Below are 23,340 nucleotides of genomic sequence, written 5' to 3'. Positions count from 1 at the left end.
TCATCGTCGGCTTTTTATGAATGTTTTTGATTGGCTAAGCCAAATCTCATTTGTAAATGTGTTGGTTTTTTTTTCTTGCGTTTCCTGCTGCTTTTCATGCAAAGTGGTGCTTTTGCGAAAAAAGCAGGCAATGTGATGAGGATGCTCAAGTGCAAACAGCTGCACTCCCCAGCCGCTCGTTTTGTCGGGAATCATGGAGGAGACTTCACACACCAACGCAGATAAAAAGAAATAATCGCAAATTGGGATATCAGGTGGCTGCCCGAGTTAGCTAAAAGGTTGTCAAAGTGCATCGTGGGAGTCAATAAGAAGGGGTGAGTGCACTTTGGCTCGAGGCTGACACGACTTATTTATAAAGCTAAGGGGGATTCATAGGATGGAAGACAATACAAAACATAACCTCAAATTTTCTGAACAGAGATTTGCATCTGCATCATATTATGAAACAATTATTCCACACTAACTGTCTCCTGACAAGAGAAAAAGCTACAAAACATTACAACAAGTAGATTCATATTTTTTGTTGTTATTGTAACCATGACAACAAAAGCACAGTTATTCTGAGTGTTAGCAAAAGAACATTTTTAAAGTATACTCAACAGATATTTGTGTGCTGCTTGCAGTCATTAAATATAAAAATAGCAATAATATTGAGTTCTAGTAGTGTTTTTGTTTTTTTGGGGTTAAAGTGAACCTAAAGTCAACAAAACCATTTCTAATTGTGGTACATAGGAATGTGTTAGGCATTCATAACACTGTTACATACACCCTACAATGTCCCCAATGTCTAAATGGGTACAGTATCAATAATCAGGGGTGCACATAACAATTTTGCTTGTTGCTAATTTTTTTCATGATCCACTGACCTCACTGGATGTATTTAAAGAGTTACAAAATGGAACCGCACACTCAGCTGATTTGTGCAGTTCTCTCGGGCAGCGGTCCCCAATCTTTTTTGCAACATGGTTTCACGTCAAGACAAATTTTGATGGACCGTCATAGCTGATGGCAGTAAACGCAATACAACTCACTTCACAACAAGCTGCAGTTTGACAAATAGTGAACATTTCAGCCAAAAAGAGGTTTCAAGCTGTTTAATGCCAATCCCAGTCTATGTTTACTGTAAAGGTAAACAATAAAAGAGAATTACACGTTGTGTATTTAAAACAAGCAAACTACATTGTCTTAAGAACGCCCCGCTAGCTTAATGCTGAAATTAATGGAAAATACCATTGAGATGCTAACGTTAGCATTGTTATGATTTTACAACCCTTTAAGCAATGGATATTTAAACACAAATTGCAAAAACACATAGACAAATAATGTAACAATACTTACAGGCATATATTCTTTATCGTCTACGAAAAACAAATGATATTACTGCATCTTACTGAGTCACTTACAGTAGAAGAACTACTATTTTTCGTTTGTGTCTGCATGACTACCAGAAGGAGCAACAGATGGAATTTGATTGTAGCATTAAATCATGATGCCCAAACAGTTTAATGCTTTACATTTAATTATGTTATTACTCTATGTTTTCATAAATTACAATATAATAGAGTGTTATTTTCCTCATTAAAAAACAAAAACAAAAATATTTGGTTTTTGGTCGGGGGGAAGGATGGAACGGATTAATGGCATTTTCATTCATTACAATGGGGAAAGTTTATTTGAGATAAGAGTGTTTTGAGTTACTAGTGTGGCCATGGAACAAATTAAACTTGTGTCTCAAGGCACCACTGTACTTATATTAGGAATGACACAAAACTGCTCTAGTTACTTTATTTTATTTTTAGTTTTCATTGTGTTCTTCTTTCATCGTCTTTCATTCAATGTCAGCTCTTGGTTGCACTTTTCACCTCCCAAATGCTCTGGTAACTTAGCAATTACACACATATTTAATGTGTGTAATTAATATTGTAAATTGTAAATAATAAGTGTTGTATTTGTACTCTTAAGGCCATTGAATATGCATTCAACGGCTCGTGAAACTAACATCAGTGTCTATGTGATAAAACAGTCTGCTAACCTATTCGACTGCCGGGCATGTCAATAGATTGACATTTAATGGATCATGTGGATAATACACTTTTTCAGTCAGCTCAAGCTCTCCCAAATGAGAACTGACGTGATCTACTTGAGCTTTCGCCGTATTCGCCCTGATCACATGAAGCGTTATACTGTAGTTATTATTTATCAAAAGGACAAAGAGGGCATTCACTACATTTCGCGGGAGATGTCTAGCGATTCTTCATATTTATCCAAATAACTTTCAAAAGGGTAAAAAGCGTGACATTTTAGATGTTTTATCTCAGCAGCTGCCGCCAAGAATGACTTAGACGGTAAAAACAAAAAAAGGTAATATTTACAGCCAGTAAATGGCAGCGGACTGCGCGACACATGCTTTATTTATTTATGCATTTGTTTTTCAAATGTGACATTTTACGCCCTTGTCAAAAAGTAGAACAAAACAAGTTTTATTGCATTGCAGGGACAAAGTCAATTCTCTCTCCTTAAACAATCCACAAAAACTATATGAATTATAATTTAACTTGGATTATTATTATTATATAAATCACAAGTTAAATAATAAAGCTTACTATCTATCTATCTATCTATCTATCTATCTATCTATCTATCTATCTATCTATCTATCTATCTATCTATCTATCTATCTATATATATACATGTTTTGATTGAGTTTTATTAATTTAACATGAAAAGGTTTAAAATGTCAATTCTAAAAATGACTGGTTACTAAAACTGATTTCCTTTTTGAATATGGTTTTATTTATGAGTACTCATTTGGATTTATTCAACTTGTTCATTACGTTAATTTGGAATGTGTTTATTGTAAATTATTTATAATATTAAGCAACTCCACAGTACACGACAATAATAAACCTATTGTGTAATTTGTGTCAATCAAAGCTGAGTGTTTTTTTTGTAGAATCATAGAACTCTTGCATTATATAGTGCAGGTGTACCTAATATTGTGACTAGCAAGTAAGAACTGATGTTTTAGTCAGACAGTTCTTTCCAAAAGTGATATGCGGTAAGTTTGCAAATGCAACTGCTCTCCTACTTTTACAGACTTCCTGTCGCAATAGATTTGTTACTCTTCTGTTCAAACATGACATGACTGAACAAAGTAGCTCATGAAGTCTCAGCACAGACCCGAGGAGGGTGATGATGTTCAAAAAGTAAAAACTTGTGCTTTGGATATTAATAAAAAAAAAAAAAACTTCCTTCCTTTCCAACTTCAGGTTCAGCCCATACGAGTGGTATGACGCCCACCCTTGCAACCCAGGATCTGACGTGGTGGAGAACAACTTCACGCTGCTGAACAGCTTCTGGTTCGGAGTGGGCTCCTTGATGCAACAAGGTACAGCATCAGACATGGCATCGCGCACACCGTTGCGCATGCCATTGTGCCCTTTGCTGTCAAAAACAATCCCATCACTCCACCGTCCCACCCTTTGTCTCCAACCTGGTAGCTTGCACTTCCTGCCTCTCTAACTGTCAGGCTGCAGATTTATTTTTTCTCACCCACCCCATTCGTCGATTGTTTTTTGGCGAGATGTTCATCCGCCAAGAACGAGCGGCGTGGTGCTCCGTCTTACATGACATAGCAGGGTGCTTGTCACCCACCTGCTGTTTAAAAAAAAAAAAAAAAAAAAAAAAAAAGATACAGGAGGAAGGGGGAGCCTTGTGAGGCATTGTCAGGCATGGCTAGATAGTGTTGCAGCGTTTATTTCCTGTCATAAAGCCTGTCTCTGACCCTGAGCGAGTGCCTTCAGGGTGCCGGGGACAAGAAAAAAGGGGACGTTAAGGAAGATGTTTGACAAATGCCGGCTGTGAGCCATGCTGCAACTGGCAGGTGTGATGGATTCAGAGAGGTTTAATTGCACTTAGAGTTACCCGCTGCAGAATGTCCATATGTCTCACTTGTATTTAAAATGTCTGACAATCAGTGATGCCGGTAACACGTTACAAAGTAACACATTACTCCAAAATACCGCCATTTTGAGTAACGAGTAAATTAACACTTTTCCCAGGAAAGTAATTAGACTGCAGTTACTTAATTACTTTTGCATCAACATCGCTCACAGGTACTAATTTGTAGTTGGTGATTCAAACAAAGAGGAGTCCAGCTGTGCAGAAGGATTTCACAAAGACTGCTCTCTTCTCTTCTCTTCTCTTCTCTTCTCTTCTCTTCTCTTCTCTTCTCTTCTCTTCTCTTCTCTTCTCTTTTCTTTCTTTTTTTTTTTTTTTTTTTTTTCTCAACAATTTGAAGAAAGCGATTGGGAAGTGATTGTTTCTTACACAATGCACAGTGACGGTGCAGTACCATATAAGTCCAAAGAAATGCACGATTTCACTTTCGCTACACTGTTTTGTTTTGTTTTTCCTTAGTAAAAAGTGTATTTGATTGTCGTTACCTTTTTTATTTGCACATTAAGAACACAGTTTTACTAGCATGTTAAACGAGCAATGCATTGTGGGTTAATTATTCATACCGAAGTGTGCGGTCATAAATTGCTCATGGAGGTAAGGACTGACCCACTGAAGGACTTTCTTTACTTAATAAGGGGAAGAGAAAGAGAGAAAGAGAGAGAGAGAGCTGCCCGATGACAGCTGGGATGGGCTCCAGCACGCCCGCGACCCTAGTGAGGAGAAGCGGCTCAGAAAATGGATGGATGGATGGGTGGAGTTATAGCCTTTCTCGACCTCTTTGGCTTCATTTATAGTTCATATGGTAGAAGCACTACACTCGTACTGCGTCGCGAAGTCGACTACACGTGACTAGGTGATTTCGTTAAAAGCAAAACACAAATAGTGGGAAGTTCACTCTAAATAATACAGAATGTCCGTAAAACCTGTTTACAATTCAACAAATGTATTACAAACACAACTGAATGGACAAACCTGTGGAGGGGGTAGAGTTTTGCTTTTTAAAATTTCTTTTAACAGATTAAAGTTTTAAGTGGGTGCTCAGTCCCTACTACAAATACTGCATTTACTTTTTGTAACAATATGTTTGGTGGTGTGCCGTGAGATCTTTCTTATGTCAAGTATGTGCTTTGGTGAGATCTTTATGTCAAATATGTGATTTGGCTCAATAAAGATCAGGAAATACTGCTATAACATACAAGTATATCAATGAGTGGCTTTTAAAGGGATCAGGTTGGAGTAAATTAAAACCTTTTCTGTAGATGTCTTAAATGAGGAAAGGGACAAGGAATTCAAGGTATCATTTAAACAGAAAGGTAAGCAAATGGAGGGATTGTAAAATCAATACCAGAGCGACAAAAATAAACAAGGAATGTCAAACCTTAGAGTAACAAAACAAATAAAGGAGGTTTTTATCAGACTCTGCAGTGGCTCTTTTCCCTGTCAGGACGGCAAACACATTCGGCAATTCATTAGGCATGTCGACTCGGTGGTGAAACAGCACAGCGGTTCTGCCAATTTGCTGGTGCAAGGCACCAGGAAGGCTTTGAGTGCACTGCCGAAGAGAATCACAGCCAAATGAGCTTGTTAGATGCCAGTATTATTAAACTAAGCATGCCTGAAATCTCCACTATGATTTGCAGTATAGGCACAATGCCTCCAGATGCGATTAATCTCATACTGATACCGGAGCTGTGATAAATGATAGATACAGTATAGACATTTTCAATGCATGTACTGTAATTTCTCATGTATAATGCGCACTTTTTTTCCTCAAAAAATTGTCAAACGTAAATAGTGCGCATTATACATAAGTATAGGGGAAAATGGGAAATAAACTCACATTTTATAAATGTATGCAGCCATCGAGAGGTTATGAAAAAGCTGTACACTTTGATTCCAATATGCCATCGCCACCAAGAGGTTATGAAAAAAAGTGTACACTTTCATTCTAGTATGCCACCGCGACCTAGAGGTTATGAAAAAGGTGTAACATACACTTTCATTCCAATATGACAGAGGTACATATGACTGCATATATGTACAGTGGTGCTCATAAGGTTACAAACCCTGGCAGAATTTGTGAAATATTGTTTTTTTTAAATATGACTGAACAACAATCATAATTAATTTCTTTATGTTTTGTTTAATGATATAATGGCGGGGTATACCCTGAACTGGTTGCCAGCCAATCGCAGCGCACATACAAACAAACAACCATTCGCACTCACATTCACACCTACGGGCAAATTAGAGTTGCCAATTAACCTACCATGCATGTTTTTGGGATGTGGGAGGAAACCGGAGTGCCCGAAGAAAACCCGCGCAGGCAAAGGGAGAACATGCAAACTCCACACAGGCGGGGCCAGGGATTGAACCCCAGTCCTCAGAACTGTGAGGCAGACGCTCTAACCAGTCGTCCACCGTGCCTAATTTGAATCCCATTAAAATAAAATAAAATGTGTTTTGACTGGTCCTTCATGTTTTCTTTAAAGAATTGTATATATCTTACAAATTCTGCCTGGGTAATCAAACATATGAGCACAACTGTGTGTTTTCTCATTTACTAAATAAAAGTAGAGCTGTGAATTTAAAAATAAGAGCAATTAACTAAAAAGAAAGTATTACGTGTTCAAATAAAGTGCTTAACTTCAGAATAATTCTTTGAAAAAACAAACAAAATACAGATAATCATGTTTTGATCATATGGGTTGAAGCAAAATCATGTATTGTGAAAATGCACTATACATAGGTAGAAGGGTTTTCCAGAATTTTGAGGTCAACTTTGGGGGTGCGTATAATTCATGGGTATACCACTAGTATACAACCAAGGCAGAGCGATGGAGAAAATATGGTAAATGGCTTAAAAGGCTAGCCTTCTTCTCTACCGTGATAGTTTGATTGTGTGAAGTGTCAGTCAAACAGTTGTCACTTGAGGTAAGTCGCTTGGAGGGGAGATAGAAAACGCTGACCTTAATTTACATTTCAACGGGTAATTTAATTAAAAATTAACGTGATGGAAATTCAGACATAGTTAACATGATCATTAAGGGTTTGGCTAATTAACTGACTTTTCTGTTTATCAGATTAATGGCCACACACTTGCGCTTTTGGTGCTAAATAGATAGCCCACTGTAGAGTTGACATCTGCTAGCAGGCTAGCCATTATATTTTGCTAAACTACAGACAACCCATTAAGACAACCCAACCAAACAATTTATACATAGAGTATCTGCGAGAAAATTAAAGGTTTGTTCCCAGTCTCTCCATTTAGAAGACTACCTCGCTAGGTAGTCTTTTTGTCTCCTCTGTAGGCCATGCAACTATTTAGGACATCAACTTGGTTTTTCTTCCTTACCCACAGATTTCGCTGGATGAACGGTGATTTTTTAAAATAAAAAATAAAAAAATTTATATATGTCTGTCGGCGCAACCCCAAACATCAAGTTTTTGTCATCGTCTTCAGTTCAGGTTAGTGGTAGTAAATTGCTTCCTGCCATCCGGAAATACTCTGGTATCTATATCAGAAACATTCAAAGGTCTATATGATACAGTATACAATGGCATGTACCACATGGTGTACGCTGGTATTCACTGCAAAGTGTAGTTTGTTGTCACATTCTCACTGCGCTCGTCTGCCAACCTTGGCGACAGGAGCTGATATGGAAGCCATTTCCTTGACGTGTTTAAAATGCAAATGGCTTTGAGTGGAAGAAAAGTAAAAAAACAAAACAAAAAAAAGACTAAACTAGCAGCTTGTCTGTGGGAGTGAGGTGTCACAGATAACAAAGAACAGAAGACGATGAGGTGCAAACACAACAAAGCACTCAATGTGGTCTGCATTTGACAACAAACAAATGTCTGATGTCTGTTTCCTGCTACCTTGACTCGTTGAAAAATGCATTTCAAAATATGCTTGTTTTGGTTGTTACTTAAGCTAAATTGTTTAAAATTGAGGCATTAAGATTCACTTCCAGTTGGGTTTCATTCACAAAAGTCATGAAGAACAGGTAACAAGAAAGATAAACTGCGCTAAAAAGCAACGTTCCCGCTAATACATGGGGGTAGCTTTGTTTGTAGTGTTAGCATTTCAAGTCCACAGATACCATTTCTTTTAACAGTCAAAGCTAACACCACACCAGCAGGACTTAGGTGGAACAGCAACGAGGTTAAAGGGAAGTAAAATTTTTACCTTTGACATTTCTAAAATTGTATAGTCTTTGCCAAACTTTTCATACATGAACTTGTTTTTATTCTAAAAAATTGTTTTGCTTTTAACATGCTATGTAAGAAATGTTCACCTTTTTATTCTGAGACAATCCACACTAGTTACTAAATTAATACTTAAAAATGTGCACAAACACTGGGCACCTCTCTTTTAATACCTCTTTGTTTTTCTTTCCAACAAATTTAGCTATGGAGATCATGGCTAACAATCTTTCCAAGACAATCCATGCTAGTTACTAAGCTAATACTAGAAAATTAACCTAGCTTATCATAACATTTGCACACTTCTCTTTTATAAAAGGGACACTGGCCAAATTGATATGTAAGACTCGATTGGGAGTAATTAATTAATTCAGCTGGGAAAAGCACCTAAAATACCCCTTCATTTAATTTGTTACACTTTTACAGCTAAATTTTGCATCGAATGGGCGCGTTCATATTGGCCACTGATCACGGAAGTGATATTACGAAATTGTCCACTTGCCGGGGTCGTCATAGACAATGCTTGTTTGAACAATGAAAAGGAGTCAAAAAGCAAAGAATTCCATACCATATAGCAAGATTTGGTACAGTGTTGGACAAAAATAACTTTTGGCATGCACACTGGTGTTGTCTGCCATGAAAAGGATATTTACACAGACCTCGGGGCAAGGATATGCAAGCCGATGTGTGTAGTCATGTTACACACAGGTCAATTTATTCTTGGCAATTGTTTACAATCATGAATGCAGGTTCCAAGTAAAGAGAGACCAAAATGAAGACGAAGGTAGGCACAGGAAGGCCACATTCACAATTACATTGCACAGACCATATTTATTCATTTAACTTCGCAATTAATTAGCAAGTTAAGCCAGCCGCCATGATTGTTCATACTATGCATTACGGTAACACGCCGCCAATGTGCTGCAAGGACCAACTTCAAAATAAAAGACTAACAAAAGCCTAAAGGTCTCTTTAAAGGCGCATTGGGCCACGTGGCCCCTATGCGTCACTTGACGTGCACACGGCAAAAATTGTTGCTGCACGTAGAATGCTGCGAAGATCATCACTCGTGATTGGTCCGTTTTAGTCACATGCTGTGATGACGTACTCAGCGTTCCCTTTGGTTCTACATGCCACCTATGCCGACGCCTTCTTGATCGATTTTGCAGCATAATTAAACATATCATCTGGTCATCAAGGTCCATTTGTTCAAGCAGACACTGTTCCACGGTCGCCATTGTTGTTGCTTTGTTCCTTGTTGCGTAAAGGAAAGTAAAAACAGCTACCGGAAATGGCGCAAAAATGCAGAGGAAACTGCACCCTGTGGTGTCCTAGCCAATACTAGCCGTAGCGACACCCCCGACTTGGAGAACTGCAGTATATTTTCAAAACAGCGTGCGTGGGTTGCGCGCGAGTATAAAGGCAAACTGCATGCGGGGTAGCCGCAGTGATGTCAGTGCGGTCGCCGCCCGCACGAGTATAAAGAAGCCTTAACAGGGTGTTGACGTCCATGTATTATTTATTAGGCTTTTATTTTGAAATTGTCCCTTGTGGCATGTTGCCAGCATGTTACCATTAATGCATAGTATGAACGATCGTTCTGGAGGCTGGCATGACAAAGTATTTAATGCCTGAAAACACGACATACAACACTGCATCTTCCTCATTCGAAGTACAATAGCTATGGGCCAAGTGTGTGTGTGTGTGTGTGGGGGGGGTGCATACACAAGTCTTTCCTGATTGAAATACAATCCGCCAAAGTGGCTAGTGGGAGTGGCAGTGTTACCCAGCACTGCTTAAATTCACCCCCATTTTGGTTAAATGTTAAACCCTGCTTGTTACTAAGCTAATATTACAAAAATGTGCCTAGTTTAACAATGGCCTGCTAGAATATACCCAGCTTTTGCTTCACACTATCTCGTTTTTCCTCTCTAACAATTTAGCTTTAAACACAATCTTTCCAAGTCCACAATAGTTAATAAGCTAATACCAGCAAATTATCAGCAATTACCAGCTATTATTAATTATTAAATAATCATATCATAACCATTGGGCACCTCTTATTCATTAACTAGAAGCAGTAGTGTTCTGCTCAAGACCACACTATCCGAGACCAGAACTCACCGAGACCAAAACAAAGACCGAGACTTTTGGGAGATGGGACGGAGTCAAATCCAAGGCCGAGACCGAGACCAAGACCAGGACAAGCTGAGACTGTGATAAGACCAAAACCATATAAATCAATTTTAAAAATCATGACAAATTTGAACAGTTAAAGAGCATTACAATGCGGTACAATTTGAAAACAAAATTCTGTTGAGTTAGATTTTTATGCTGATCAAAACTAAAATTGGCATCCTGATTCCAAAACTGCAGTCAGCTTTTTTCTAGCACGTCACGTTTCCCCTTCAGATACCCTCCAGATAAGCAAAATTCCACTGATTAGCTGTTGTAAGACTTGCCAGTTGATAACGATTGGACTCATCTATAGCTACGTGGCAACTTGTTTGTGCAGTTACAATTGAGAGAGTACGATGAGAGGTGTGTGCAGCTCGCAATAGGTCAGTACAAACTATAGCAAAAGCTAGCATAGTAGGAATTAAGTGGATTTGTGCTGGCTTTTCGGGCATACCATTGTGAGTTCTATTTCGTTTTATGCTGTTTTTCTTAGTTTTCAAAGCTTGTAATTATTCCATCTTAGTGTTTATTGACGTAGATACGTACATTGTACATATTTTATTAAGAAACCGGGGATCCTATAGTTCAAAATTTGACATGATAGAGAAAAACTGAGACCCCTTTTGGATTCTGCACCCAAAAATTTGTTAAAAAGAGCTGTCAGAAATTGTGTTCCCCAGTGTTATCTATCATTTGAATTTTCTTCACCCAAAAAGACTGTCTGCAACTCTTTCAACACACATGAAAAATCTCAAATCCTAAGAATGTTTTTTCAACTAAATTGTTCCAAAAATATACATCTTGGCGGCACGGTGACCGACTGGTTAGAGCGTCAGCCTCACAGTTCTGAGGACCCGGGTTCAATCCCCGGCCCCGCCTGTGTGGAGTTTGCATGTTCTCCCCGTGCCTGCGTGAGTTTTCTCCCGGCACTCCGGTTTCCTCCCACATCTTAAAAACATGCATTAATTGGAGACTCTAAATTGCCCGTAGGTGTGACTGTGAGTGTGAATGGTTGTTTGTTTGTTTGTGCCCTGCGATTGGCTGGCAACCAGTTCAGGGTGTACCCCGCTTCCTGCCCGATGATAGCTGGGATAGGCTCCAGCACACTCGCGACCCTTGTGAGGAAAAGCGGCTTAGAAAATGGATGCATAGATGGATATACATCTTTGTATGTATTTAAAGATGATCTGTGAGTAAAGAAAGTTTACGAGTGCTGCTAAAACTACAAAGAGTGAAAAAAATAGCTAATTTAGTTGATTTGGCATAAGCTAAAACCAAAGTAAAATACTGTTAAATAAAGACAATTTAAAATGGAATTAAAACCGCTTTCCACAAATATTTATCTGAGAAAGGCAAAATTTGATTCGCTGGTGTTACTTAACGTTAGCTTACCTGTGCTTAACACCTGTGTTAGTAGTTAATAACGTACTTGTTGTTAGTAACGTACTTGTTGTTTTATCCAGTGCTTGTCCATATTATCACAATCGTAAAGTTGAACTATCAGTTCTGGTCTCGCCGGAAAATCCAGAGTCCGGCTAGTCCAAGACCGAGACAAGACCAAGTCTTTTGGGAGTCGAGTCCGAGACAAGACCTTCAAAATAGTGTTACAACAATACAAAGCACGCTTTAGGTATCACAGCTTGTTTTTATAAAATGTAGCTTTTGGACACAGTAGATAACAAACTTGCTTTCTACAGGCATTCCTGTGAGGGCAGCACTCATAGCATATTGCATATACTGAAACAGTTCCTCTTGGAAAAACAAACATATTGACGTTTTTTTATAACCCTGCCACCACATGACAGATCCACTTTTTGCATTTGTTCCAGAGTTCCAATGCACCTCTAAACACTCTGTATACCTTCCCCCCATTGCTGACAGCAGCTTTTTACGGCGTGGAATTTAATCCTGTCGCTTCTTGCGGTTTTCAGCACAACCGCGCAAAGGCACGCGGCTCGTCACTCCCTGCAGTCACAGTGAATTAAGGGATGACAGCGTCTGTCCCTTGTTTGTAACCACATCGAGCCTCTGTCAAGTCACAAAGGACGAATGCAATCAAATTTGGTGGAAGAGGTTAAAGAGCGGAGCACTCCGCCCACCTCCTTCACTTTCCATCCCTCCCACCCCCACCCCACCTACATGGGCTTGTTACTCTTCAGAATTGCTGTCATAAATCTTCGCGGGAAAGTAACACAGTGTACACAGACCGCAAGGGTATTTTAAAGGTTGTCAGAGATGAGATATAAAGTAACTTTAGCATCAGTCAGTGGGCCATTGGTGAGGGTGAATTGCTCTGTGGAGGAGATACTTGGGTTTACGGTCCAATGACGATATACTGTACACAGTACTGTAATCCTGGAATACTACTCATGGAAGAACATAGAATGATACCTGAATAAATGGTCCGGGTTTTATTTGACATATGGTATGTTGTATCTAATGTTTTCACAGATCAGTCCAACAATAACTGACATAAAATTTACTGAAGAATAGTAAGGGCTGGACTTCAATTCGTTTTGTATTATTGTCCTCATGAGAGTCACGGGTGAGTTGAGCCAATCTCGGCTAAATTTGGCCGAGAGGACTGGCAGCCAGTCAATCGCAGGGCACATATCGACAAACCATTCATTCATGCTCACATTAACACCTATAGACCATTTAGCTTATTTTTTTCCTTATCGAATCCACTCATTAGAATCACTAATTAATTGCACACAATGTTCAAGAACCCAGCGTATAGACTTAAGGTGTCAATGATGCACACTTACTGTATTGACTGTCACTGAGTTTTACAGGTTTTCCGAGAACTGCATAAAGACTTTTATATTTCTGGTGTAAATCTCTAAGTGTGATAAAGTTATACAACCCTGATCTGCTTGCTCTGTTGCAAAATGTTTCCCTCTTATTCGTTTTACTTGTAACACTGCAAAATTATTTCCACCGACTAATTAACAAACATGGGGGTGATTGTCCTTGGTCAGGTAAATATTTTTAGAGATGAAAAGGCTCGAACAGCATCTGGCTTGTGCGCAGGCTCAGAACTGATGCCCAAGGCCCTGTCGACCAGGATCATCGGTGGAATCTGGTGGTTCTTCACGCTCATCATCATATCGTCCTACACGGCCAACCTGGCGGCGTTCCTCACCGTGGAGAGGATGGACTCCCCCATGGATTCCGCCGACGACATCGCCAAGCAGACCAAGATCGAGTATGGCGTGGTCCGTGATGGTGCCACCATGACTTTCCTCAAGGTAAGCTACAAATGATGGTCATATTAACCGTGTCGTACTATATAAACCAATCAATTTGTTTCAGTATAAGATCTTAACTACCATTGTAAACACACAAAACACAGAATCCAGCGTAAAGCACTGGCTTACAAACTGGGGTCCCCTGAGCCATAGCTTGGGGTTCCGCAAAATAAGTTGCGATAAATGATTATATCATATCATATATCATATAAGTGAAAGGGACTAGATATAGTCGGACTCGCCTCCTCGCACAGCTTGGGCTCTGGTACCAGTCCTCTAGAGAGGGGTTGGACTCTCTTTCACTCTGGAGTTACCCACGGTGAGAGGCGCCAAGCAGGTGTGGGTTTACTTATTGCTCCCCGGCTCGCCGCCTGTACGTTGGGGTTTACCCCGGTGGACGAGAGGGTAGCCTCCCTCCGCCTTCGGGTGGGGGGACGGGTCCTGACTGATGTTTGTGCCTATGCACCAAACAGCAGTTCAGAGTATCCACCCTTTTGGGAGTCCTTGGAGGGGGTTCTGGAGAGCGTTCCCGCTGGGGACTCCATCGTTCTGCTGGGGGACTTCAATGCTCACGTGGGCAATGACAGTGAAACCTGGAAGGGAGTGATTGGGAGGAACGGCCCCCCCGATCAAAACCCAAGCGGGGTTCTGTTATTGGACTTCTGTGACATCACAGATTGTCCATGACATCACGGATTGTCCATAACGAACACCATGTTCAAGCATAAGGGTGTCCACACGTGCACTTCGCAACAGGACACCCTATGTCGCAGTTCGATGATTGACTTTGTGGTCGTGTCATCGGACTTGCGGCTGCATGTCTTGGACACTAGGGTGAAGAGAGGGGCGGAGCTGTCAACTGATCACCACCTGGTGATGAGTTGGCTCCGCCGTAAGGGGGTTGGATGAGATTTGCCCGGAGTTCCTCAAGGCTCTGGATGTTGTAGGGCTGTCCTGGTTACCACGCCTCTGCAACATCGCGTGGACATTGAGGACAGTGCCTCTGGATTGGCAGACAAGGGTGGTGGTCTTTTTAAGAAGGGGGACCAGAGGGTGTGTTCCAACTACAGGGGGATCACACTCCTCAGCCTCCCTGGTAAGGTCTATTCAGGGGTGCTGGAGAGAAGGGTCCGTCGGGAAGTTGAATCGCAAATTCAGGAGGAGCAGTGTGGTTTTCGTCCTGGCCGTGGAACAGTGGACCAGCTCTACACCCTCGGCAGGGTCCTCGAGGGTGCATGGGAGTTCGCCCAACCAGTCTACATGTGTTTTGTGGACTTGGAGAAGGCATTCGACCGTGTCCCTCGTGGAGTCCTGTGGTGGGTGCTTCGGGAATATAGGGTACCGAACCCCCTGATACGGGCTGTTCGGTCCCTGTACGACCGGAGTCAGAGTTTGGTCCGCATATCCGGCAGTAAGTCGGACTCGTTTCCGGTGAGGGTTGGACTCCGCCAAGGCTGCCCTTTGTCACCGATTCTGTTCATAACTTTTATGGACAGAATTTCTAGGCGCAGCCGAGGCGTAGAGGGGGTCCGGTTTGGTGGCCTCAGTATTGCATCTCTGCTTTTTGCAGATGATGTTGTTCTGTTGGCTTCATCAAGCCGTGACCTCCAACTCTCACTGGAGCAGTTCGCAGTTGAGTGTGAAGCGGCTGGGATGAGAATCAGCACATCCAAATCTGAGACCATGGTCCTCGGATAAGCGGTAGAAAATGGATGGATGTTGTAAAAGTGATCATTTGAAAATGTAAACACTTGCAAAGAGAGAAATGTTGCATATTGATATTTTGCTTGCTTCCTCCTTTGTTAAATATTTTTTTATCATTTTTGGGGAGAAAACATTCACGATTTGACATAGATGAATAGCATTAATTATTCATAAGACGCAATCAAAGATAATTGAAACAAATGTGTTATTGCAGAGGTGTCTTTTCCAGAATAAAAGATGATATTATGAGAATGACATTTTGTGAAATTAACTTGTTAAAATATGACTTTCTTCACTGCTTAAACTTTGACTTTCACATTAGAGTATAATACTATGACTTTATCTTGGACTACAACAACTATTGTTTTTTTTTTTTGACAAATGTATCATTGTTCCTGTCAAGTATTTGTTGTGGTTTTTCCTTAAACATACAGTATATGACGTTGCTCTCATATAATTAGTGTTGTTTTTTTTTTTAAACCTATGAATTTCTTATAGTAACATTTTGACCTTTCACCCCTTTGGCGTGGAAAATAGCAATTGTATTTATTTTTGAGGATGACACTTTTAAACATAGACATCAAATTTTTAAAAAATATCTTTCTTCATCTTTTTTGGTTCATTTATTTTCAAACATTTTTACGCCAAGTACCACCTAAAAAAATATTTGGCTCTCCAAGTAACACCATCAAAGGATCAACAAAATTGTATTCACAAAATGTATATTTTAATATTAATGAAAGTCACTGTAACATTATGCATAGTTTGAATTTCAAACTGTGCTTAAATATAGTAAAATCAAAAAATGATGATACTGTAAAATATGTTTCAGATAAAAGTTACATAAAAACTGTAAATAAACCTAAATACATGTAAAAACAAACGTAACTGTATCGTACTTAAAACATGAAATACAACTGAACTGTACTTGGGCAGTGATTCTTTCCACACTGTCACACATGTTGACAATCACTGCTTGAGGGCCTTTGTCTGTCATTTGAGTTTTTCAGTGGTATTTCACAGTCCTCACCAATTTTCTGCTGGAACATGGTATGAAAGCAAGACCACTGTTGATTTTAAAAGGCAGCTGTGGAATAAGCTAGCGTACTTGTCACCTGACTGTAAGGTCCCCATTGGCAAGCGTTCTTCGAGCTTTCAGGGATGATTGCCAAAGTCACTTTACTGCAAACTTGCTTCGTCTATGCCAAGTTTGTCTTTCTAACCTCTCGAACGAACGCGTCCCATTAAAAACTCATTAAACTTTGCGCCTCAGCTGCCACTTGGCATCGCTCACCGTATCTCCAAACTGTCACTTTTATATCCAAATATCAACATTCTCGTTTGACGCAAAAAGGAGGGCTCCTTAAAACACCCATCTCTCGAAATTTGAGATGGCTCTCAGTCTTTAAGATGACAATTATCCGGGATTAGACATGGCATAAATGTGACCCCCGTACAAAACGCTGTGAAATATAACAGGACTGCAGCTTGGCAGGATGCGAGACTAATGGAGTGGCTGCTTATTGCTGCTCAAGTAGCACTTATGAGGATAAACGTGCGCGCTGCTTCAGTGCAATGTCCCCTATAATCCTGTCACAAAGCGAATAGAATCGTGTCCATTGGTGGCTTTACAGGATAAGGAACGAGATGGCGGTCAGGCTCCAAAAATACACTCAACACAATCTTATGCTTGGAGGGAAAAAGAGGGACTTCAACCGGGACTAGTCGGCAGTATATCACAGGACACAGGCAACCATTCACATACAGTGGTGCAAAAAAGTATTTCGTCAGCCTCCAATTTTGCAAGTTCTCCGACTTACAGGCCTCTCTCATCTTTTTAAGTGGGAGAACTTGCAGAATTGGTGGCCGACGAAATACTTTTTTGCCCCACTCACCGTCACGAGGTGGTAACTGAACCCACACACTTATTACTACTCTGAGGTCAGGCGAGTGAAACACTACACCTGTGATGTCAAACGCACGACCCGCGGGCCAGAACCGGCCCAGCAGGAAGGTCCGATTTGGCTTGCGAGGATAGACAACAGATTAACTGCAACTTTTCAATAAAAGTAACTTTTGTTGCCTTTTTTTTTTGGTCCACTGGGGGCTGCACTGATGGCCACTTAAGTGACGTTCTGAAATTGGAAAAAAAATATGACATCTGAAATTGATGCACTTGTAAAGATGCCAAATTTCAGAAGCAAAGTAAGCCTACTTCATATAAAATATTTTGCCACCTTTGCACTTTGAAGAATACAGTTCTGTTAAAATGAATACCTACTGTAGAAATGTTTTAAGACACTGAATATTGCAAATTGTCAACAATTTTTGCTCAAAAGAGGTTGGTTTGGTGGAACCCTTTTTGTTTTTTTTCCATGCACAGCCGCAACATCCATCCATCCATCCATTTTCTTAGCCGCTTCTCCTCACTAGGGTCGCGGGCGTGCTGGAGCCTAACCCAGCTGTCATCGGGCAGGAGGCAGGGTACACCCTGAACTGGTTGCCAGCCAATCGCAGGGCACATAGAAACAAACAACCATTCGCACTCACAGTCATGCCTTCGGGCAATTTAGAGTCTCAAATTAATGCATGTTTTTGGGATGTGGGAGGAAACCGGAGTGCCCGGAGAAAACCCACACAGGCACGGGGAGAACATGCAAACTCCACACAGGCGGGGTCGGGGATTGAACCCGGGTCCTCAGAACTGTGAGGCTGACGCTCTAACCAGTCGCCCACCGTGCCGCCCAGCCGCAACATGTACTGTATTTTTCTGTACTTTTTACATTTACCACCCTCTTTCTGAAAAGTTTACACTTTAGTTTGTATGGTGTAATGATTCAGTTGAGGTTGTCTAGACTTCAAGATGGATGTGGAAATTTATGTAAATTTAAAATGATTTCTAGATCTCAAGTTATTTTACAAAGGGTACATATATAGATCGACTGTGATCTTTAGGTTGCACATGTTTCAATGAAAACACTGGCTAATAATACTGTTGACCACAGTTCTGAGGTTGCGGCTTCAAATCTGGCCCCGCCTGTGTGGACTTTGCATATTCTCCCCGTGCCTGCGTAGGTTTTTTCTGGGTAATCCGGCTTCCTCCTACATACCAAAAACATGCATGGTAGGTTGATTGAAGACTCTAAATTGCCCGTAGGTGTGAATGTGAGTGCGAATAGTTGTTTGTTTATTTGTGCCCTGCAATTGGCTGGCAACTAGTTCAGGGTGTACCCCGCCTCTTGCCCAGAGTCAGCTGGGATAGGCTCCAGCACGCCCGCGACCCTAGTGAGGAGAAGCGGTAGATGAAGATTGCACTTATTTTTATTATGCTTTTCCAGATGCTGTACACATATAATTCAACAAACATGTTTTTATTATGTTTAATTTTTTTCATGTTTAGTTATCAGTTTATTATTTGTGTAAAGAAAAAAATATGTGGTTAATTCCAAAATAATGATTTATGGTTTTGATCCACTTTTCTTGAGGAAACATCCAAGGGTAGTAAGGGTTTGAACGACTTTGGACTTTTTGTAGTCAATCCTCACGTGATGACAGTCTAGTGGACATTGATTCATCGATTACACAATTCACATTTCCTCAGTTGTCATGTCGCTGTTTAACACCAATTCACGTAACACAACTGTCGGGTTGCTACTTGCTACAGTACTTTTTTTTTTTTTACCCCTTTCAATGTTCTCTACTGAGCGTCTTTCTAGTCATCTTTGTAAAGGCAGAATTTTGGATACAGCTCATAGGTTACAAGCTGTTCTGCTCATAAAAAAGACATTAAGCATCTGTGTTCATTAAAAAAAAACAATGTATGTATATTTTTCCTAACGTGTTGCCACACTTGGTTGTCATAATTTCTGCTTGTATCAGAAATCAAAGGTTTCCACTTTTGAGAAGATGTGGGCCTTCATGAGCAGCAAGCCGAGCACGTCGCTGGTCAAGTCCATCGAGGACGGCATCCAGCGGGTGCTGAAGTCCGACTACGCCCTCATTATGGAGTCCACCACCATCGATTACATCACCAGACACAACTGCAACCTTACGCAGATGGGGGGCCTCATCGACAGCAAAGGCTACGGAATCGGCACTCCCCTCGGTAAGACCCGCAAATGACCAGAAAAAACATGTATGTCCAGTTACTCGTTTTAAGCAAGAGAAACATGATATCGAAACATACTATAAGCAACTGTTATCAGACAGATTTAGCACCAAATCTATCTTTAAGTTATTGCTATAGCTTGTATGTTTTAAAATGATGAATGGGACTCTTTGCGAGAGAGCACACATACTGTACAGTATATGTTTGTTTCTTTTCTACAATGACTTACAGGTTGTTGTATGGCCATGAATCTCCTGTTTTTGTGTTGGTTAGCAAAGTAACGGTCCTCGGTTGAGAACAGGGGCGAGTGGAAAAGACAATTTGGTGGATGACCCAGAATAGGGCCAACCACGCCACTAACAGATAATAAGAATAATAATAAAAATAATAATAATAATAATAATGTTGGGTGGGCTTGAGCGTGCCATAGTCTATCACTAGCCTACGCAAATTCAGTAGTAAAGTCATAATTACAGTAAATATTTGTACAGTATGAAAAACACTACCAAGGCATAAGTATAGAGCTATCAAGTGAAAAATAGTACGGTGATAACTGAGTGTCTCTTTTTGTGATAATGTTCAGAGCCTCAAAATGGACATGAAGCTAGGACCCCTGTAAATGTTTCCACAATGTCATCAAAGCATTGCATCGAGATTGTTTCCATTTGTATCAGTGTAATGCAAAGGCTAGTGGCTAATTTAACCACCCTTTATTGACTTATCCAAGATTCTCTGCACTCGGTTTATTAAAAAAAACAAAAAAAACGACGACGCATCCTAAGCAATTGTGTTTGCTTGTGTTTATCATGTCCTCAAATTTTGTTACATTACATGGAGTATTTGGACGAAGTCAAAATGAGTTAAAATTGTCCATACTTGGGGCCCTCGGTTTACGACGATCCCGACATGATGTATCGAGGTTCCAAACGACGTGCAATTAACTACTTTGTGCAGGAGTAGGAATATGTGGTCACGTGGCATAAGAAGCCACGCTCAGTTACTGCCGTACTTAACTGTTTTTCTTCTGATTGTTTTGTATATATGACCTACAATTGTTTTTCACCCAAATATTGAGTGTAATTATGCCTTTACTACTGCGTTAGTGTAGGTAAGTGACAAACTACACCACGCTCCCCGTAGTAATAGAACTTGACATAAACCCATGTACATGATTTTCATTGGACAGTGGCAATGCAAAAATTATGAAAATTATGAAATGCAATTCTATGGAAGTCTTTCCTTTTTGAGAATAATGAACAGTTTCTTCGCTGCATGAGCCCCTTTTTTAGCCACCGCATATTTACGGAGCTCATTATCACACAATCCAGCTGGCATTCCATGCAAAGAGATTTCAAAGCGGCCTTTTGTGTGTGTGTGTGTGTGTGTGTGCGTGTTTGTGTGTGTGTGGCTTCCAGGCTCGCCATACAGGGACAAAATCTCCATAGCCATCCTGAACATCATGGAGGACGGTCGCCTACACATGCTGAAGGAGAAGTGGTGGAGTGGGAGCAGCTGCTTGGACGACGAGCGTCGAGAGACGGGCGCCATGGGGATCCAGAACCTGGGCGGCATATTCATTGTACTGGCATCTGGCCTGGTGCTGTCGGTCTTTGTGGCCATCGCCGAGTTTGTCTACAAACTGAGGAAGACGGCGGAGAGGGAGCAGGTATGTGTCCTCATCAAGCCTGCGCAGAAAAAAGAAGACTGTTTGGTAGATCAGTTCATTCGCACCACTTCATTTAAGCAAAGGCTGTTTTGTTGTAATACTGAAGCGCACATGGCTAAAAGCGGCGGGCTTGTCACAGCTTTTAGTTCAAACATCATATAAAAGGCTTTGCATGCCCCCGGCTAATCTAATTCCTGCTTGACCACAATATTTACTTATTTTAATAGGCATGAATGCAAATTGGAGCAAAGAGAATTAATCCATTACTCGATCCCGCAGATGACCCCTTTACTGTTGTAAGGCACTCATTTGAGTTTAAGCTAAATGGGCTGCATGCTCGAGTACACAATTTGTTCACAGCAGCACTAATGACTTGGGGTGTCACTTGACACATACTCGCACACACACGCTGCAGACGCTATGCACTTTTTATACACATTAGCTGCATGCTGCATATTGATGATCCACATGCAGGCATGCGAGACATGCATACTGACCCACACAAACACATTGTTCTGACACTTGTCTTTTGTTCTTTTTCTTTCTTTCTCCATTTATTTTTACAGTGCATCATCAAACTTCACCGCCATGATACTCCTAGACACAATGAGAAAAATTCAAATTCTTCGTAACCCGTCTGTCTAGTATAATTAGTTCAAATTTGGTAGGAATGGGGAAAAAAAACTCTCACTTTTTTGTGGGTCTACTCATGATAGACACGCCTACCAAATTTCATGTTGCTAAGTGAAAGTGCCTCTGACCTTGTGGAGCTGGTATAATGAAGTGGCCAAAATGACATTGAAATAGCTGTTTCAACCAAAATGGCTGACTTCCTGTGTCTTTTCAGGCATTGGTTCTAAACTTTCCTGTGGGTCTAGTGATGATAGACACACCTACGAAATTTCATGTTGCTAAGTGAAATGGTCCTCTAAGGGTTGAATTTTTAAAAGTTCAGGTTGGTGATGTTGGAGTAAAAAACATGCTGTAAACACATTGTAAGCAGTATGCACATGCAAGATGCATGACACAGACACATGCTAGGCACAACATGAATGTGACATTTGAATGCATTCTGTGGACACTCTGTGCTGTCAGAACAAATTAAAGCTAAGGCCTTTACCCGCCTGTCCCTTCCTCCACTTTCGCCTCCCCCTCGCGCTCCTCCTCCCTTTTTGCCCAGAGGTCTTTGTGCAGCGCCATGGTGGACGAGATCAGACTGTCGTTCACCTGCGAGAGGCGGGTGAAACACAAGTGGCAGCCCCCGGCCGCGGCGGCAGTTGTGAAGACGGATGCGGTGATCAACATGCATGCTTACAACGACCGCCGTCTCCCCGGAAAGGACAACCTGAGCTGCAGCGCTGGGATGACCCCCGTGTTCCCGTAAGTCTGCGCTCTCCGCAGGTCAAGAGCCTCCTGAGCAATGTGTCAGGGGCGCTGCCCGAGACCAGAGACAACAGCATCGACGGGATCCTCCGGTTCGCCATGAACCACAGCGACATGGGGACGCTTACCAAACACGGACAACTCAAAATGGCGGCATCAGCCACGCAGGTATGACAACGCAGATCTGAAAAAAAGACATTATGTTGAAGAAAGTATCTTTCATTCTGTTCCTCGGAGAAGAAGTCATCGGGCCGACGGTTACGTGCGCCACACAAATACACACAACAAATCAGCTGAAAGACTGGACTGGAAAAAAAGAAGGCAATAAATAACAATTCTGGTTATTGTAATGTTACCTCAAAGAGACTGTGTTGCATAACGAACCACAGGATGGAAAAACGTTTCCTCCAGTAGACGCAGTTAAAAACACACATTTTGAGGTTGTCTAATTTCACAACGACGTAAGCAATTAAAATACCGGTGCAAGATAAAGCCGCCTTTGTCCCTGTGTCGTTCACGGGATTTCCATATATTTAAGCCCAAGTAGGCCTCACGCAAGCATGACTTTGTACACAAGTGGACTGTTCATCTCTTAAAGGAAAAAAAAAAAAAAGTTCCTTGCCAAAGATGTGACCCTTCAACAGACGACCAGCGCGCAATCTCGAGTTCAATGTCAATGGATTGTTAACTTGCAGTGGCTGGAAACTGATCGAATGGAAAATTGTCTGACGACCTGAAACGGTTGGATTTACACTGCAGGTTCAAGTGTCCAATGTCAAGTTAATGCCTGTTTCATTTGGGAAAAATTATTTGCGATACAAGCATCTTGAGTTGAGTGTGGTCACCGAACGAATTAAACACGTATCTCAAGGCATCACTTTATT

General features: G+C 41.0%; 1 protein-coding gene across 2 annotated transcripts in view; it reads left to right on the top strand.

The window, feature by feature from the left end:
* grik3 (glutamate ionotropic receptor kainate type subunit 3) overlaps positions 1-23,089 on the top strand; it is a 153,212-nt gene extending 130,123 nt beyond the window's left edge. The window contains exons 12-16 of one of the 2 annotated variants that reach the window (XM_061777099.1): positions 3,270-3,388; positions 13,378-13,595; positions 19,179-19,404; positions 20,823-21,073; positions 22,256-23,089. In XM_061777099.1, coding sequence (XP_061633083.1) covers positions 3,270-3,388; positions 13,378-13,595; positions 19,179-19,404; positions 20,823-21,073; positions 22,256-22,630 — 1,189 coding nt within the window. In that variant the 3' untranslated portion in view covers positions 22,631-23,089. Of the gene's footprint in view, positions 1-3,269; positions 3,389-13,377; positions 13,596-19,178; positions 19,405-20,822; positions 21,074-22,253 lie in introns of both variants that reach the window. The other variant, XM_061777100.1, reaches the window with a different exon arrangement.
* The last annotated feature ends 251 nt before the right edge of the window (positions 23,090-23,340 follow it).

The sequence above is a fragment of the Phyllopteryx taeniolatus genome, chromosome 6, assembly GCF_024500385.1.
Source record: "Phyllopteryx taeniolatus isolate TA_2022b chromosome 6, UOR_Ptae_1.2, whole genome shotgun sequence".
NCBI classification, from domain to species: domain Eukaryota; kingdom Metazoa; phylum Chordata; class Actinopteri; order Syngnathiformes; family Syngnathidae; genus Phyllopteryx; species Phyllopteryx taeniolatus.
This window is presented reverse-complemented; position numbering and strand designations above follow the sequence as displayed.